The sequence below is a fragment of the Solanum lycopersicum genome, chromosome 3, assembly GCF_036512215.1.
Source record: "Solanum lycopersicum chromosome 3, SLM_r2.1".
Classification (NCBI taxonomy): Eukaryota; Viridiplantae; Streptophyta; class Magnoliopsida; order Solanales; family Solanaceae; genus Solanum; species Solanum lycopersicum.
In genome coordinates, this window is record NC_090802.1 from 1,780,120 (window position 1) to 1,798,196 (window position 18,077).

At 30.0% G+C, this 18,077-nt stretch overlaps 2 protein-coding genes across 3 annotated transcripts; one reads left to right on the top strand and one right to left on the bottom strand.

The window, feature by feature from the left end:
• The first annotated feature begins 5,447 nt into the window (after nt 1-5,447).
• On the top strand, nt 5,448-6,513 carry ERF-F7 (ethylene response factor F.7). Its single transcript, XM_004234061.5, has one exon. It carries the CDS (start codon nt 5,567-5,569, stop codon nt 6,215-6,217), a length of 651 nt encoding a protein of 216 aa, XP_004234109.1. The 5' UTR covers nt 5,448-5,566; the 3' UTR covers nt 6,218-6,513.
• A 2,347-nt stretch (nt 6,514-8,860) lies between these two features.
• On the bottom strand, nt 8,861-14,978 carry LOC101257336 (receptor-like protein 4). Of its 2 annotated transcripts, none has more exons than XM_004234062.3 (9): nt 14,718-14,978; nt 12,261-13,319; nt 11,960-12,104; nt 11,665-11,736; nt 11,274-11,345; nt 10,945-11,016; nt 10,787-10,864; nt 9,602-9,783; nt 8,861-9,412 (listed from the first exon to the last, which is right to left on the bottom strand). In XM_004234062.3, the coding sequence occupies exons 1-9, from the start codon at nt 14,776-14,778 to the stop codon at nt 9,282-9,284; spliced, it is 1,872 nt and encodes a 623-aa protein (XP_004234110.1). In that variant the 5' UTR covers nt 14,779-14,978; the 3' UTR covers nt 8,861-9,281. The 2 variants fall into 2 exon arrangements, with proteins under 2 accessions (XP_004234110.1, XP_069152220.1); XM_069296119.1 differs by lacking the exon at nt 14,718-14,978 and adding an exon at nt 14,420-14,567.
• Between the last annotated feature and the right edge of the window lie 3,099 nt (nt 14,979-18,077).

The window sequence follows — 18,077 nt, forward strand, 5'->3', positions numbered from 1 at the left end:
TATCATAATGTCTGATGATTAAAAAGATAATTGAATGTATAACTCTATATTCAAAAGATATTTTTTCAAAATTTTATATATTCGATGGGTTCATCAGGTTTTGTTGTTGATCTGTAAATAACTAAATCATTCAACATTTTTGAAGCATACACGTCAATAACTAATATTTAATCTTTTTATATATATATGTATGTATATATATAAAATACGTAATTTTATGAAGAGACCTAGAGTAATGCAGAAACTACAAAATATTTACTGAATCATCAAATCTACGAACTTTCACCTAACTTCATTCATACTATTATATATATCTACGTACTAATTACACAAGTAAACAAAAAGAAGAACACTCATTTTTCTTGGCACTAAACACACCATTTATAACCTTAAAATGATTACCTAAATCTCCCCTACCTAACATAAACACAAAAATTAATGAGGCTTCCAAAATAATGCAAGGAAAAATACAACTTAGTAAAGCCTTTAGTCAAATTCTATTAAATTGTGCAAAAAAAAAAAAATACTATTAAATACGTTCAAATGGAACATGACATAACTCTTAAATAGAGCCACTTGATTCAATGTGTGATTTATTTAAAATAATTTTAAAAAATTAAGTTTGTTACAAAGGATAAAAATGGTATTTTTTTTTAGTGAATGTAGGAAATATAAATTTTATATGTAAATTTCAAGTGTATAGTTATCTCCTTTTCACCTATTCAAACGTCTTCATATAATAATTCGATTCGTTTATAAAATAAATAAGAACATATTTAATAAAATGAAGTTTGAAGGGTAGAACGAAGTTATCCCTTAGACTCTTTTAAGACCTTAACTCATTTAGTTTATTTAATTGAGTAAGTCTACATTTATATATTTAATAATATATATCTAAATGACATAGATTGAACATTAAATCAAAATTAAATATTTACTTTGAATAAATTGTTTATTTAAAACCGGACTTAATATTTAAATTTTTAATTAAATTAAAGCATTATATATATATATATATATATATATATATATATATATATATATATATTAATTTCAATTCGAATTATTGAATTACCCATAATTTGTTCCTTTTACACACTGTTGGTTGATGTAGAACCAGATTTTGGGAGGAGTATTGATAGAGGATACACATGTTGTTTCAAAACTCATCAGTCCAACTGATAGTGAAAATGTTCGAGAATAATTATGTTATACTTTAAATCACTTGAACACATTATAAAATAAATAAGACTAACACACAGTTTGTCTTCATTCCTTCAATCAAAATCATTATAGTACGAACACAATTAAAGACATTCACAATTAAAAAAATCAATCAAAATCAATTAATAATATTTTTAAAAAATAAATCATTAATAATTCAGCAGAAAAATGACATAACTAATGTACCTTAAGAAGAAAAAAAAACAATAAATTTAAGAAACTATTTATGAGTTCGACGTATATAATATTTTCCAACCTACCAAATATGATGTTTTAAGTAATAAAAATACAAAAAAAAAAAATTAATTAAGCACCCCCATCCACTATATTTGTTGATTGGTAGTAAGTAGAGATTTAAAAGTATTACTTACTATACTATGAATTCCTCTTAAGCAAACACGTCTACACATACGTGGCTTCCTCTTACATGGCTCCGCCGACTTAGCCGATCAAATTTTATTGGCCCCCACCCGAGCCGTAAAATACAAACTGAGCCGCCGATAACGTCACTTAATATAAAAAAATTAAAATAAATCCATTTTATGCGGCGATAAATCCAACCGCCGCCGACAGGCGACAACTCAATTTTTACCGGTTTCCCAGTATTCTTTTTCTTTTTAGTTCACTAGCTGACACGTGTACTGTTTATTTTTTTTAATTTTTTTGGAAAAAAAAAGGAGTAGTACTGAATTTATTATTTTACTTTCGGTGGGGTTTTTTTTTTTTTTTTCACTTCGGTGATAGTCTCATGTAATATTCTAAAAGAAAAAGATAATTTTATATTTAAGGAGACTGAAATTTGAAAATTCTAGTTAAGAATGAAAAAATATTTAAAATGTATTATAATTTTCTTGGTTGGATTTGAACTTTAAAAAATATATTAATATGACTATTTATTTTTAGTATTTTATGTTATGAGGTGATTTGAAAAATAATACTCTCTCCGTTTCAAATAGAATTTTTCTATTTTTTGTTAGTTTGTTTTAAAATGAATGATTTTTTTTTTGGGCAACACTTTAACTTTAACTTTTCACGTGGCATGTCTAAAATCACAAAATTAAAAGGTATTTTAATACATTTGACATAACTTTAATTTAAAACTATAAAAATAAAAAAAAATTTAAGTCGTTCTTTTTTAAATAAAGGGAATAGTTAATATTAGAAATAAGTTTGATTAGATATAAATTATTTTGACAGGTTAAAGTAAATAAAAGTGAATAGAAATAGATAGAATTTCAAGAAAACTTTTAAATAATTGTAATTTCCTTTTTTCTTTTATATTTTCGAGATAATTAAGCTTTTGATCTCATAAATATATTTTAATTAATTACTAAAAGTTTCTTTACCTTTTTAATTTTACCTGTTACACCTCCCTGTCTAACATAGTTGATGCTTTAGCTTAAAATGGTAATATTTCATTAGGGATTAGAAATGTTTCAATAGCAAATTTGAAAAAAAAAAAAAGAACTAAATATATTTTGAATTTTGTGAAACATCCACTATTTTAGAATAAACGAACTATTTTTTTTTATTTTGTGAAATTTCAAGTAATTATATTGCATTTTATTTAGGAACTCTAATTATTTAACATAAAATATAAAAATTGTATTATTTGCGTGTTATTTTATCATTCACTCAATAATTTTGAAGGCGATTATATTTTACAAATTATGTGTTTTATTCATTGTAAAATCAGAATTATTACGACGTAATTTTTTATAAGCGTACATAATCAAATCAATTTTATGCGACCATGTCCGCATGATATGTCCTTTATTGTTTTACCGTCTAAACGCTTTAAGATAAAAATTGTTATCATTTGCAATATTTAGTTATCATAATTGTGGTATTTGTTATTTACTTACTTATTTTGAAAGCGTTATATTTTGCAAATTATATATTTTATTTATTGCAGAATCAAAATCATTGTGACGAATTTTTTTTTATAAGTGTACGTAATCAAATCAGTTTTATGCGGCGACGTCTACGGAATATGTACTTTATTGTCACGTACTGTAAAAATAGTTATTATGAATTGTGTTAAGATCGTTTGAAAGTTTAAAATTCCCAAGATAAGCTCTTCACTTACGACATCTAGTTAGCAAAAATGAATTAATGGTCGTTTGTTCGGTAAATTTGAATGTATTTATATCTTACTACTCATGTTTTGTTCAACATCGAAAACATTACGATATAACTTTTAAAAGTGTGCGTAATCAAATCAATTTTATACGGCGATGTCTGTGTGATATTACGTACTTTATTGTCGGATACGTTAAAAGATAGTTATTACGAATTATGTTCGAGATCGTTTGAAAGTCCAAAATCTCCAAGATAAACTCTGTCATTTACGAAATCTAAGCAAAACTGTTAATTGTCATTTATTCGGTAAATTTGAATGCATTTATGCCTTACTAGTCACGTTTTATTTATTGCGGAGCAGAAAACGTTATGATATAACTTTTTAAAAGCGTACGTAATCACATTAGTTTTATACGGCAACGTCTGCATGATATGTACTTTATTATCGTGTATCGCAAAAGATAGTTATTACAAATTATGTTTGAGATCGTTTGAAAGTCCAAAATGTGCAAGATAAACTCTGACAGTTACGACATCTGGTCAAGAAAATTGAGTTAATTGTCATTTATTTGATAAATTTGAATGCATTTATATGAAGCGTAATATAATCACTTTTACCGAAAGATTATATTACGTTTTATATAGATACTCTAATTATATCTTTGAAAGTAAAAATAAAGATTTTTATGCTTCTTTTGAATTATGTTCGAAGTTGTTTGATAATTTGAAATACTCGACATAAAATATATACAATTTACAATATTTAATAACCAAATTAAATTATTTATTTTTAGTATATTTAACTTTACGAATTATATTTTATTTATTACTAAACTAAAAACTTTACGATACAATCTTTTCTACGTATATATAATCAAATCAAATTATACAATGATGTACAAGTGATTTTATTTTTTATCACATAATATAAAGAACAATTATTTTAATTATTATGAGCGCAAACATAAATATATCATTCTTTTCATAATTTAATTCGACCATAGAAAAAAATTATTTTATTTGGTGATTTTCCTCAAAACATAAAAAATCCTCCATATTTTTGAGGTAGGTAAAAAGTAATAAACTCCAAATTAAAAATTACTTTTCCCATTTATTACTTATTCTTTTTTGAGTTCGTGGATACATGCACGTCGCATTAGAAATAAAATAAAAACAACTAGCCCATGCAAGTAAATATATATATATTTGGATTTTTGATTTAATCAGTAAAAAAATTGCTTCGATTATAAATACATGATGTTCATTAAAATAGAAATAGCACCCAAAACACAATTTTCTACATTGATCACTTTTGTTTAACACATAATTATTAAAATTACTTCTAAAGACCCATGCAGTATAAATTGAATAAACAACATTAATTCTTCGTATTTATCACAATCAAATCCAAAATAAACATTATATTAATTTACGTAATAAGGAGTAATGCTAATTTGTGTTACCTACAACTAAAATAACACTAAAATTTAACAAATAAAAGTAAAATTTTAAAGTCGTTAATATATAATACTTCCTCCGTTTCATATAAATTAATTTTAAAGGTGTTTAACACCCTTTAAAAAAAGTAGATTAACATATAAATTGAACTTACTTTTTCATTTTTAACCATTATTAATTATTGTCAAATTTATCATCAAAATAACTAAATATTAATTAATCATCAATTCCAATACTAACTAATGAAAAACTGAAAGAACACACTAAAAGTAATTTTGAGAACTCAATAATAAAATTAATCTACTTAACTAAATATGGAATGAAAAAAGTACTCATTCTTTCCAATTTACAGAGTCAAACAGTTTCGATTTGACCAAAAATTTGCTGATAAAATCTTTATGGTCAAAATATTTATAACATTTATGAAAAATTTACGATTAAAATTCAAAAATTGACATAAAAAATGGGAATGATATTCCTCAATTGTAAAAAATGTATTTGACTAGAAAACCACCAGGACTAATATTAAATATAATTATCCAAATTTAATATACTATTTTTTTTAAAAAAAAAAACATTCCATTTTTAAGAAATAAAATTAAAACAATTATTTATATAATTATATGGTCCCTACATTTTCATCAGTCAAAGACTCCATTGACTGTTATTTTTCTTCCTATATAAAGAGGGCACTTTCCCACCTACGATTTCTCTCAACCGTGCCCTAATTCTCTAATGACTTGTTCAAATTCTATATATATATATATATAATCGTCCATTTCCAGTTAACGGCGAACTGAAAATGGCGCCCAAGCCAAAATGTACGACGGCGGCGACGGCGGCGACGGCGGCGGTGGTGAAGGAGGTGCATTACAGAGGCGTCCGGAAGAGGCCTTGGGGAAGGTACGCGGCGGAGATAAGAGATCCAGGGAAAAAATGCCGTGTTTGGTTAGGTACGTTTGATACCGCTGAAGAAGCAGCGAGAGCGTACGATAAAGCTGCGATTGAGTTTCGAGGTGCGAAAGCGAAGACTAATTTTCAGATGCAGCAGCAGCCGGACGATGTGATTCGGAGTCCGAGTGATACGAGTACGGTTGAATCGTCGTCTGCGGCGGTTGCGGTTGCGAAGGCGCCGGCAATGGTGGAATCGATTCCGTTAGATCTAAGCTTAGGAAGCTCATCATCGGCTGTTGGAATTTTTAGCAGCGGTGTAGGTAAGTTTTTGTTTCAGAATTCTCCGCCGATGTACTATTTTCAAGGAGCTGGAGTGATTCGTAACGGCGGCGGCGGCGGTGGTGGTAGTGGAGATGGAGGTGGTGCTGGTGCTAGTGGTGCCGGCGGGATGATGAAGAGTGAATCCGATTCATCAACTGTGATAGATTTTATGGGTAACAATTTCAAGCCAAAAGCTAAGTTCGACCTTAATCTTCTTCCGACACCGGAAGACATGTGAAAATTCTTCTGCATCGATCGGGAAGTTGCCGGAGTTGATGATCGGAGATTCTGCATGCTTTTTGAACTTTTGTTTTATTTAATCAGTTGTAAGTTTGTTTTATTAGCGTTAATTCCCCTCTTAATTACCAGTAATTAGTGAGAAAAAAAAAAGATAAAAGGGAAACTATATATAGTCTATATATAAGGCAAAAACGATGACGTTCTGTTCATCGAGTTACTAATGTGAATATCGAAAAAATCTGAACTTAAAAAGAAAAGAAGTTGGGAATAAATAAATCTTTTCATTTTGTTCAAGTGCTATGGTTTTATTTTACTTTGTTTAGTAAAATATTATATTTGTTCGGATTAAAATAGATTGTTTACGTTATATTTTTTTGCAGTACAATATCTTCTTTCATACGTAAACGTAAAATGATTAGTTTAGTAATTGACGAAAGTCGGTGATTGTAATGACAGAAGTAGTGTAACGGCGCTTAGAGACGGAGCTAGTATTATAAATTTTATATTTTCTCACTTTTTTAACTATATAGTTGAAAATCAATTACGTACTTAATTTTTTAGTATAAATTTAAAATTTACAAAAAAAATTACTGAGTTCATCTGAACACACTAGCGATTAAAGGGATGGACAAAGTAAATGATGATTTGACACGTGTGGATTAATGATAGTACGGACATTGCACAAATATTGAGGCAATAGATTAGGTTTGACCGCAAAAGAGAAAAAGAAGTTAATTTGACAATTATGGACCTTGTTGCCACGTGGATTATTTCTTCATTAATTTAATCATATCCAAGTTAAATATAAGTCTATCTGGATTAATTTCTTGTAATGATTTTACTATTTGCATGTTTGAGTTGTTACGTAATTTTAAATTTTTTTGGTAACAAAATTACAAATGAAAATTTACCTTGATCAATTGTTAACGTACTTCTCGATAAGATATAACTAACAAATATTATTAGCATATTTGCCAATATGCTAGTCCGATATATTGCGTCTATAGAAAAACACATATTAAATGAGGTTAGATTCATGTTATTAAACTTCAATAACAAGCAAACAATGAAAATTGTAATGGAATATGAAATACATTTAAAGCGAAATCCTAGGAAATGTCTCACATGAATTATGTTTTCATAATGATACGTCTGTACGTTATTTTCATTATATATAGAACTGTGTAATCGCTGAAAGAAATTGTGGATTCTTCTGAAACAGTTATAATCTTTAACTAATCTTAAACTATAACTGAAATCTTACTAGTCTTGCGACTTTGAAGTTCAAAATCAGATTGACCAATAGGATCGAAGGTGTGAATCACTTTTACTATGTTATATTTGATTTATCTTCAAGCTTCACATATTATCCTTCGATGTGTTTAATAGTCCAAATCTTAAACCACTTAGTAATAATTTTAGAAATTAGTAACATTTTTTCTTCAATATATTTTTAATGTTTTTATCAACAATACGTAACGTTTATACGCCAAACCGAATGAATAATGATGGTGGTTGGTAATATAGTAGTAGTTGAGTAGGTAGTATAAACCAAAAGGTATAATAAGTGAAAGTTTGGATCGGAGGATTAAATTATAAAAATTATTTGATAACTAATTATAGTTGAATAGTAATAGTAATGCATATAGTTACAAGAAAATTATACATTAATTATGCTTGATTTATTCTCCGCAAAATTATTTTGTAAAATTACGTTAAATATATTGTTGTCGTATTAATAATTCCACCTCTATTTTATATAAAATATAGTAATACATAAATCCTTTCCTGACAAATATAACTATTTTATGCATTGCTATATTACAAATTATATATCATATATACTATTTTATATATAAAAATAATTTATATTATTAAATATGATTCTACTTCTATGAAATTTAATATCAAATAATTCACTTTCAAATCATCTACTACATAACCTCGATAAATTTATTTTTTTTTTACTAAAAATTATTTTCACAGTTAAAACTCGTGACCTTCAAATTATATTTCACTTTATTTTACTACATAAGAGTCCATGAGAGGGCCCACGTGGAAAATGAAATGGAAACGCGGCTACCGCATTTTATGGGTGTTGTTATTTTATACTTTACCAATTTCACTTAATCTTATTTTTTTTATTATTTGATTACCAAATTTTATTTATTATTTTACTTTTAAAAAAAAATTAAAAAACAAGAAGGAAAGGAAGGAATATTATTTGTCATTTACAAGTTCGAGAAAAGAAAATGTAAAAACAACTAAATAAATAAAATATTTAGGATATAAATACGATTTACATAGTCAATCAGGCTCGTAAAAGAAAAATACAACAGATAATTTAAAACAGAGAATATAATTCAAAAGTTAGGCCTAAGACCTAATTTTTCATGGTAACAGAGCAAAGTCTGTCTCACTCGATGCTGGCCCCTAAAATCAAAATTGCACACGCACTAGATGCTAAGCACTGGGCGTGAGGTTGGGGTATTAAAGAATGACGAAAGTCTCACATCGGTGCTTAATGAGATGGATGAACTCCTTATAAGGCTTGAACAATCCTCCTCCCTTTGAGCTAGTTTTTGGGGTGTGAGTTAGGTCTAAGACCTAATTTCACACCATCGTCGTTGAAGAAAAAGCGGGAGAAGAATACCATTTCTATTATAAAATTCACCATTTCACAGTTTACATGAGTGTCTTTAACCAAAAAGCTCCAAAATTAATGATTAAGTATACATGTATATAGTTAAAATATACAACATATACTGTCTCTTGCACTGAATTACATCTATGGAATTTGTAATTGATTCCTGATCTGTATAACCACTATACACATTTTCTAGCCAAAAAACAGCAGCATTGTATCTGAAAATCTTCTCACTAAGCCTGCGATGGAGTTACATTGTCTGCGGATGGGATTCAAATGATCATCCCTTCGTCAAAGAATTACACTCTGTAAGTAGGATACGAACAATGTTTTTGTTGATATATCTGTAGATTGTTGAATCCTCTTGACGTCAAAAGAAGTTTCTAGTGTGAGTTGACTCAAAAATTGTTCGAACTCAGACAAGCAAAGGAGGTCCATTCTCAACAGCTGTCCGAGTATGTTCGTGATGATGACCATTGTGATGGTTTCTTGTCATTTGGATGTGGTTTAAATGTGTTCTTTTCTTCGCATAAGGAGCGTCTCTCACTGTATAAGGAAATGAAGAGGAAACAAAAAAACAGCGATTCAATCTATGAGAAAGCATGAAACTCGTTTAACTTCATCGTGTAGAGATACATCTTCACTCAAAATTCATTTCTCAAATACACCAATGTGACAGCAAATACATGCAAGAGATGGGAAATACATTTGAATATGGATATAGAGCATGCTTACCAGCCATTCTTTTAGCGCGCAGGATATTTTGCCGCCTTTTCCACCAACATGTTATGCATGTAGCGATAACTACAACAGCGACACACGCCCCTAACCCAATGCCGATTTTGGCACCAATAGTAAGATGTGGTCCACATGTTGGTAATCCAGGAATACCACAAAGGCCTGCATTATCAGTAAAACTGAAAGCATCGAAAGTAAGTATTGTAGCATAAGTACTAATGAACAAAAAAACTCACAGTTTTTTCTATCTGATCCTCGAGTTTTCACCACATGAATGGTAAGGTTTAATTAGCATCTCTGCCTTAACACAAATGACACTGACACCTATTTACTGCAGCATTTCTTTTAAGGAAATATGCTAAATGTTACTGTTAGAATTTGGACTTCCGTTAATTGGTTATAGCCTGAAAGGATAGTGACGTGGGCTAGCAAGAACCCTAGTTAACCCTTGTTTACCTAGCTATTAGAAAGAACCCTAGTATATTTCATTTGTTGAGTATGTGGTAATAGTTAACGTCCAGCCATCGAAGTAAGCTAGTGGATTGTGGAAGTGGTGTCAGGCCTAACCGCCAATAGTGGATGCTAAATCAATGGAGTTCAACGGTACACTTGTTTAACCTTAACTTATAATTGTATGTGTGTTTTAATCAGATGCTATGATTGTAGACTGCTTTGTTCTTTTCACAGTTACCATCCATACAAAATGGTAACAAGGAGACCTTCATCGACGCATCTAGAAATTGAATATCGACCATAAGTAGCATGTATTTTTGACAATAAAAAGTTGGACAAAATAAAATCTACGTGGAAGTGATGTTCCCCCCGTTTTAATCAATTTGTCTTACTTCCCTTTTTAGGTCATTTCAAAATGAATGTCTTTCCTATTTCGTTAAATTCTTTATTCCAACTTTCCACATGGCATGGCATGTTAAAAACCTTAAGATTAAAAGATATTTTGGTACATTGTACGTATCTTTAGTTTAAGACCATAAGATTCAAAAGTCTTTTTTGTTTTCTTTAACTCTGTGCCAAGTCAAAACTAGACGAAGAAATTGAAACTGAGGGAGTAATTACATTCTACGTATCTATAGTTACGATGCAACCTCTGAAGGATGCTTCACTGAGAAAAAGCCTTATGCTAAGAACGTGCAATTAGGAGAACGTGCAATTAGGAGAACATACTTGAAGCTAGCTCTGTGCAAGAGCCTTCCGCCTAACGCTGCAGGAATTTTTCCAGAGAGCAAATTGCCGTTGAGATTCCTGTAATAAATAAAGTAGTAAATTAGAGCTCTTTATTGATCCATCAAATGTCCTCAGCTGAGCTTGTTGAAGTATCTTACAGTGTCAGTAACGACGTCAATTCCCCAAGGCTTTCAGGAATCGATCCGTTGAAGGAATTGTATGAAAGATCCCTGTTGAGCAACTTTTGTTAGGTAATCACACAGTGAGGATCTAATCACATAAACAACCAACGAACAGTATGCACATTCACTGATCTCGCGGCGCATATAGATGATAATGAACAATGATTATATATTGAATGCCTAACATACTCACAAAGTAGATTACAAAACTATTCTGTTTCCATATTTTCATATACTATTACTCTGGCAGCTAAAAAATCTAATATCACATACAGAAAAGCACAACTCTCCGCAAATGTACTCACAATTTCTCCAGACTAGTTATTGTTCCAAGTGCTGAGGGAATAAGCCCGTGAATGTTGTTTCCACTCAAATTTCTGTAAAATGCACACAAGCAAAGCATAAGTCGGAGAAGATCACGTTTGAGAAGTGGGCGCTGACATTGCATTATTCATGAACGAAAAGACATTCTAAAAAATGCTCAAATATTGAAAACCTCTTAAATTGAAAGTTATTCAACCGCTTAGTATGTAATTCCTTCAGACAAATTATGTCCAAATAATTTTATAAAAGGTGTCATATATTTGCTAAAACTCATTTTGATCATCAACTCCATTTTAAGCAGTAGAAGACCTATGGTAGATACGCATCTTTCATCCAAATAGTGTATTAAAAAAAAGCAGCTTTTAAACTTACATGCTCTGAAGATGACGCAATTGAGAAACATCATCTGGTAAGAAACCTCGTAAACCTTGGTTGTCCAGGTCACTGTGCTTACAGAAAAACAGATAAAGAGGACACATATTAAGATAAAATAATAAAATCACATAACATAGAAAGAAAGACAAGTATAGTCCAGCAAAACTTTTAAATTGGGGTGCAGAACATCAATAGAAGGAATATATGTCAATGAGAGTGTTTCAATTTTGTGTGGTCCAAGCGTGTGGAAAGGGAGGAACTTTTCTATCTAAGGTCAAGGTCAAGAACGTACAGCCCATCGATGACCCATTTATTGCTGGAGTTGTCAAACTGACAATCTACTCCACTCCACGGATGTTGCGGAAAACATGGATCACCATTCCACCCAAAACGAAGGGGAAGTCCAAGTGCAAGTTTCAGTGACTGTAAAGCCTTTACTGAAAAAAAAAGATAAAGACTATCTTAATTAGAAAGGCACAAGCTTGACCAAGGAAAAAATAACATACTAAATCTGGCCCCTTTTGAGTGTGTAAAGTGTATGAGATGGAAAAACATGTAGCATCCAGGAAGTACAGGTGAAAAATCTAACTTACCTTCCTCGGGTAATGTTTTAGATTCAACTGGTATAACCTCAAAAATCTCAATGGCATTAATGATGGCATGAGTCCCCGTTGTTGGATGTAATGTGATCGTCAAGATCCTGCCACTGACTGGAATGGTCGTGTTCAGTACAAGAGCACTGTTAACACCCCCCGCTATTCTCACAATGTCAATATCTCGAAATACAATGTTACCATTAATGGAAATGTCAATAACCCTTTGTCCCACATCTGTAACTGAAGGATCAATTTCTGCCAAGTGTAACCAGACAGAGTAGTTTTTGTTGGGATCGACATCTATTGTGTGCGTTAAATCCGGATCGTTGTCGGTACTAACAAGAGCAGTTTGGTAAAGAGCTTGTGGATAGAAGTTTGGAGCTACAGAAGCTAACTTTATGGTGCTTTTAGTAGATATAGGCTTATCAGAATTCTGACCAAAGGTCATAATTGAGCTCCAGAACCGATCCCCACCCCAACGGTCCCCATCATAGTCAACGTCAAACTTTGGTTTCTGATCTCCACAGCTTAATCTTTTGCTAGTTCTAAAGATTGTCCCTCGACCATATCCAGGACCAGAATAGTATGCTTTCTCATCTACTTCTTGAATCTCGATTGCGAGTATAGTAGGATCTCCATGACCAGTGCTGTGGAAGCAAAGTAAGGTAGTACCATTCTCAAGAAATACAAGAGTTTCAACAAATGCTCGTTCATCGTCGTGATTACTCCAACCAGACGGCAAAGAATAAACCAAGGTCCCTTCAACAGAAACATCAAATAGAGGTTCGTTATCAAAACTTGGTTCTTTAACCAATCCAAAGTAGATCCTCACTGAATAGTGGCCATGTGGCACTTTATCGATATTGTAACAATTATCAGGACCCTCTGATAGAGGGAAATACCGTAATGTGCTGAGTGGGGGTGTTATGTAACTTGGGCGGTTTGCTTTCGTACGTACTCCTCCTGTATATCCAAAATCTTTATGCCAGAGGGTATTTGTCGGGGCAGTACGAACATCATTTTGAGCTCCACAGCTTATTCGCTTCACATATGGTGCTGCAGTGAATAAACAGGATAGGTAGTAAACAAAAGAGCAGCTTGAAAGAGGCTAATCAATAATAAAGGAGCAGCCTTTTTCTTTTCACGTAACAGTGCTAGCAATGGAAAGAACAGCAGAACAAGAACATATAGGGAAGCAATAACGTCTTATAAAGTTACACTAACGTTGTTATAACAATTTATTTATTTTTTGATGATCATGGTGTCCAGGCTAACTTTCATGCACCTCGACTAATTCCAGGGGACAAATGAGAAGAATCACCTAGTGCGTTTGCACCAAAAAAACTTGTTTCTTATTAAAAAAAAATAGATCTCTTGCTGCGCATTAGTGAAGACACCTCACTAAATTCTTTTTCCTCTTTAACACAAGACTCAAGATACTTCATCATATCATGGAATGAAGCGATTAGAAACTTCACAAATGTACAGGATTATACTGACGAGCACATGTAATTTGGTTACTGTCTGAATAATTAGGGATTATGTCTTACATCCAATAACATACTCATAGAATTAACCACAACCAGCCAAGTACTTGCAAAATCTAGCTCATGAGATAACTATTTTCCAAGACCATGTACAGAGTCTAATCGCTACACCTCACGTGCTTTTGGCACTTCCAACACAAGTTAAGATTAGTGAATCAGAACTAAAACAAATTAATACAAACAGAATTACAACTAAATTCACATTGCATAAATAAAAGGAGCTGAGACGGGGCGAGTTAAAGAAGAACAGCAAAAGTTGGATTTTTTTGAGAATGCTGCTATGAGTTTTCTTCAATTTGCTTCAATTCCAATATTGAAAACTTAGGCATCATAAGGTCCATGACTAAATCCAACAACATAAACCATAGAACCAACCACAAACAGCTAAGTACTTGCAATTAGTTAACATTAGCCAATCAACCCAAAACAAATTGAATTCAAACACAGTTTTCCATCGATTAGTCGAGTTGCACACAAACTGACCCAAACATCAACCAACAAGTTACTCAAACACAATAAAACTACATAATTTAGAAACCCTTTAAAGCCCTTCATCAAATTCACATCATACAAAAGGAAAACAAAAAAAAAACATAAAAAGAACCTAACCAGGTAGACAAAAATCAATCTTGATAGCAAAGAAGAAGAGCAAAATGTGAAATTTGATCATTTTGAGTCTAAATGCTGCTCTGACTTAACATTAATCAATCAAACCAAAACAAAATGAATTAAAAACACAAATTTTGCATCATCCATTAGTCAAGCTCCACACAAACTAACCCAAACATCACCATTATGAAAAGTTACTCAAACACATTATAACTACACAATATAAACACCCTTTAAACCCCTTAATCAAATTCACATTATACAAAAAGAACAAAAAGAAACACAAAAAGGGGCTAACCAGGTAGACAAAAAGCAATCTTGAAAGCAAAGAAGAAGAACAAAAAGTGAAATTTGAGCATTTTTAAATCCAATTTCTGCTCTGATTTTTCTTCAATTTTCTTATAATTTCTTGAGATACATTTCCCTTTTGCCCATTGTGGGAACCAACTACCATAGATAGAGAAAAAGGAATGTAGACTTAGTATAGAGTAATTGATGGGACGTGCAGTAGATAGTACTTGATTATGGACTTATTTTTTCTCTTTCAATTTTTGTTCTTGATCCTATGCTTGTGCACCCTACTTTTCCCCCCATGTACCCTTGCTTAATCAATTGCCACGTGGCTTTACCAAAACATAAAAGACTGAAATTAATTCCGTAGGAGGATTTAGAGTTCTACTTTTCGATATATTGTGTTTCGATGATTGCATTATTTCGTTGTCGTTCGTAAATTTTTCAACTTTGTATTGTTTATGTTATTAGTTAATATGTTTTCTTCTTTTTTTGCACTTGGAATTGCTGCGATTAACGAGGGTATTTCACTAAATAGTCTAGCCCTTCTTCGTGTTAGAGGTAGTGGTATAATTTGTGTGTACAGTCTATCCTCCTTAGATTTTATTTATGGGTTTCATTGAATATGTTGTTGTAACTGGTTCACGTTCACATAGAATTTGAAGAAGTGATAATTTCAATACAAATATTATGAAATAAAATTTTCATAATTCAAACTTATAATGTATAAATACACATAAAAATAACTTGATTGTTATTCTAAAACTCTGTTTCATTTCAATTATACGATTTACTTTTAAATATTATTTTGAAATATTTAACTAATAATTTTCTTGATTATAACTATAAGGAATTTATAATATTTATATTTCAAAATTTGCTAAACATTTGTATACGCTCTCCTTTATTTCATCGCAGAGCTCAATAAAAAAATATCTTCAATAAATAATCTATTTAACAAAAAACAATTCAAAGGAATTCTAAATATAAATGATAAAAATCACTATTAACTAAAAAAAAAAAAAGGAAAAATATAGTGCGAGTGCATGATAAGAGGCTAAGAGCACATACATGAAAATATTTCCCTCCATGTTTTGAAAAAGTGAATTGGGTCCCTTATCTTTTTAAAGTTACATTAAAGTCCTTAAATTAGTGGCAAAAAAAAGTTTAAATTTGTTCATGCTTCATTAAACTCCTTCCTTTGACTTTGGTACACGGAATTAAACTCAAGCTGCCATTAATCATTGCGCCATTAACGGGTGCCTAAGGTAGGGGCTCTTCCAATATTAAGCTAAATTAAAATCGGTAATTTATGGCAGATAAAATTACGATAGATTTGATATAATAGCATCATATGTTATATTTTTATAGTAAACTTCTTAAGTCATATGTAATTTTTTAAAAGTTGTTCATATTTTTCATTTAAACACCTCAATAAAGTTTTGCATCCGCTAAATCCTGTTCAATCCGTTTAAATTTGGATGGGCTACTGACCCGCTCATTCACGAGTGAACACCTATTAAAAGTTGGATTGATATGTAACCTGAATTGGCTTATGAGCAATCTTATCAAAATATTTTTAAATTTTTTTTTTAATTTGATATACTATATATATATAGGCACAATAAAGAGAAAAAAGATTATTAGGTACTAAAATATCTTTAAAAGACCAAAATAAAAGAATTAAATTTAGTAAAAATTGAATTAAAGTGAGTCTTGACCTGTTATGTAACATATTACATAGCTTATTTTGATCACTTATTGTTAAATTCATTATAATCCATCAAATTTAACCCAATTATCACTCCTAATTGAGATTCGTTTTTTAGAATGACTTTTTTCTCTAATTTCTTATTAGAATATAACCCTTTTGACTTTTACCCCCTCTATTATTTAAGTTCTCCCACAAAGAAATTATTTATTCACGTGTTATATAATTTGACATTATTTTCAAATTTTTTAAAGCCCCTCTATTATTTAAGTTCTCCCACAAATAAATTATTTATTCATGTAATTGATATTATTTTCAAATTTTTTAAAGCCCCTCTATTATTTAAGTTCTCCCACAAATAAATTATTTATTCATGTAATTTGACATTATTTTCAAATTTTTTAAAGCCCCTCTATTATTTAAATTCTCCCACAAATAAATTATTTATTCATGTGTTATATAATTTGATATCATTTTTAAATTTTTTAAGAAGTGTATAGACATTTTTAATGATGCTAGTGAAATAGCTTTCTCGGCTACATTTAAAATTTAGAAAATTGTTTGACTAACATATACAATTGTTTTTTTTTTCTGCTTCCAATTTAAAACAATTTTATACGTTAGTCGAATAATTTTCTTTTTTATTTGTTAAAATAAATATTTTTATCTTTTAATAATAATGTTAAACATACTCTTAATTAAAATTATTCTAACAATAGATTTTGATTAATTTTTTTTTACCCTCACATCAAATGCACCTTAAAATTTTGTCTATGAAATCTCAAATGTACAGCTACTCCATTTCCAATGAGATATTGAGATTAAATTTACGTTTCAAAAAATTATCTTAATACTTTACCCTCACATCAAATACACCTTGAAATTTTGTCTATGAAATCTCAAATGTACAGCTACTCCATTTTCAGTGAGATATTAAAATTAAATTAACGTTTCAAAAAATTATCTTAATAATTTATCTTTATTCTCCATCTCAATCGGTCTATCAAAAACATTTATTTTTCGCATTACTTTATAAGAAACTCTACTATTGTCAATAAGAAATTTTTATTATTTTTTCTTTCACAAAGTCAATAAAAGAATGTTTAATCACCGTTAAAGTCTGGAAATCAAATTATTGCAAAATAAATTACAAAAGAACATATTTAGATCTTATTTAATTTTTTCAGTGATATAGAGTAGTTTTTGAATGTATATCATGCCTAGATTTTTTTAAAAAGCTAATTTTTTGTATAAGTAATATATAAGATTGTATATTATTATATATAGCCTATATAAATACCTTATATAATTTAACAAAAAATTATTATATATTGAGTATATAATACTGTATAACAAATTTTAAAACATTTTTGTAAGATAATAGTAATGAAAGTTCTGTATATTATTGTAAACCACATGTCTATTATTATATACTGAATTAAATTTTGGATCCAAAACGAGAAAATTATGCGGTTAAGTAAATTTATACTACTTAATTATTTATTATATCTATAGTTTGATATAATGCCCACTAACGATTAACATTATATATTAATTACGTAGGCTAATTTTGAGTTTGTATAATTAATCATGTTTGTATATGTAAAATTCGTCAGATATACAAATATATATGTATTATATACAATTATCTAACCA

Coding starts and splice junctions, on each gene's coding strand:
- ERF-F7 (XM_004234061.5), top strand. CDS start 5,567: ATGGCGCCCAAGCCAAAATGTACGACGGCGGCGACGGCGGCGACGGCG.
- LOC101257336 (XM_004234062.3), bottom strand. CDS start 14,778: ATGCTCAAATTTCACTTTTTGTTCTTCTTCTTTGCTTTCAAGATTGCT. Junction 10,865..10,944: donor TTGACGTCGTTACTGACACT/GTAAGATACTTC, acceptor TATTTATTACAG/GAATCTCAACGGCAATTTGC. Junction 9,784..10,786: donor TTGCACAGAGCTAGCTTCAA/GTATGTTCTCCT, acceptor CGATGCTTTCAG/TTTTACTGATAATGCAGGCC.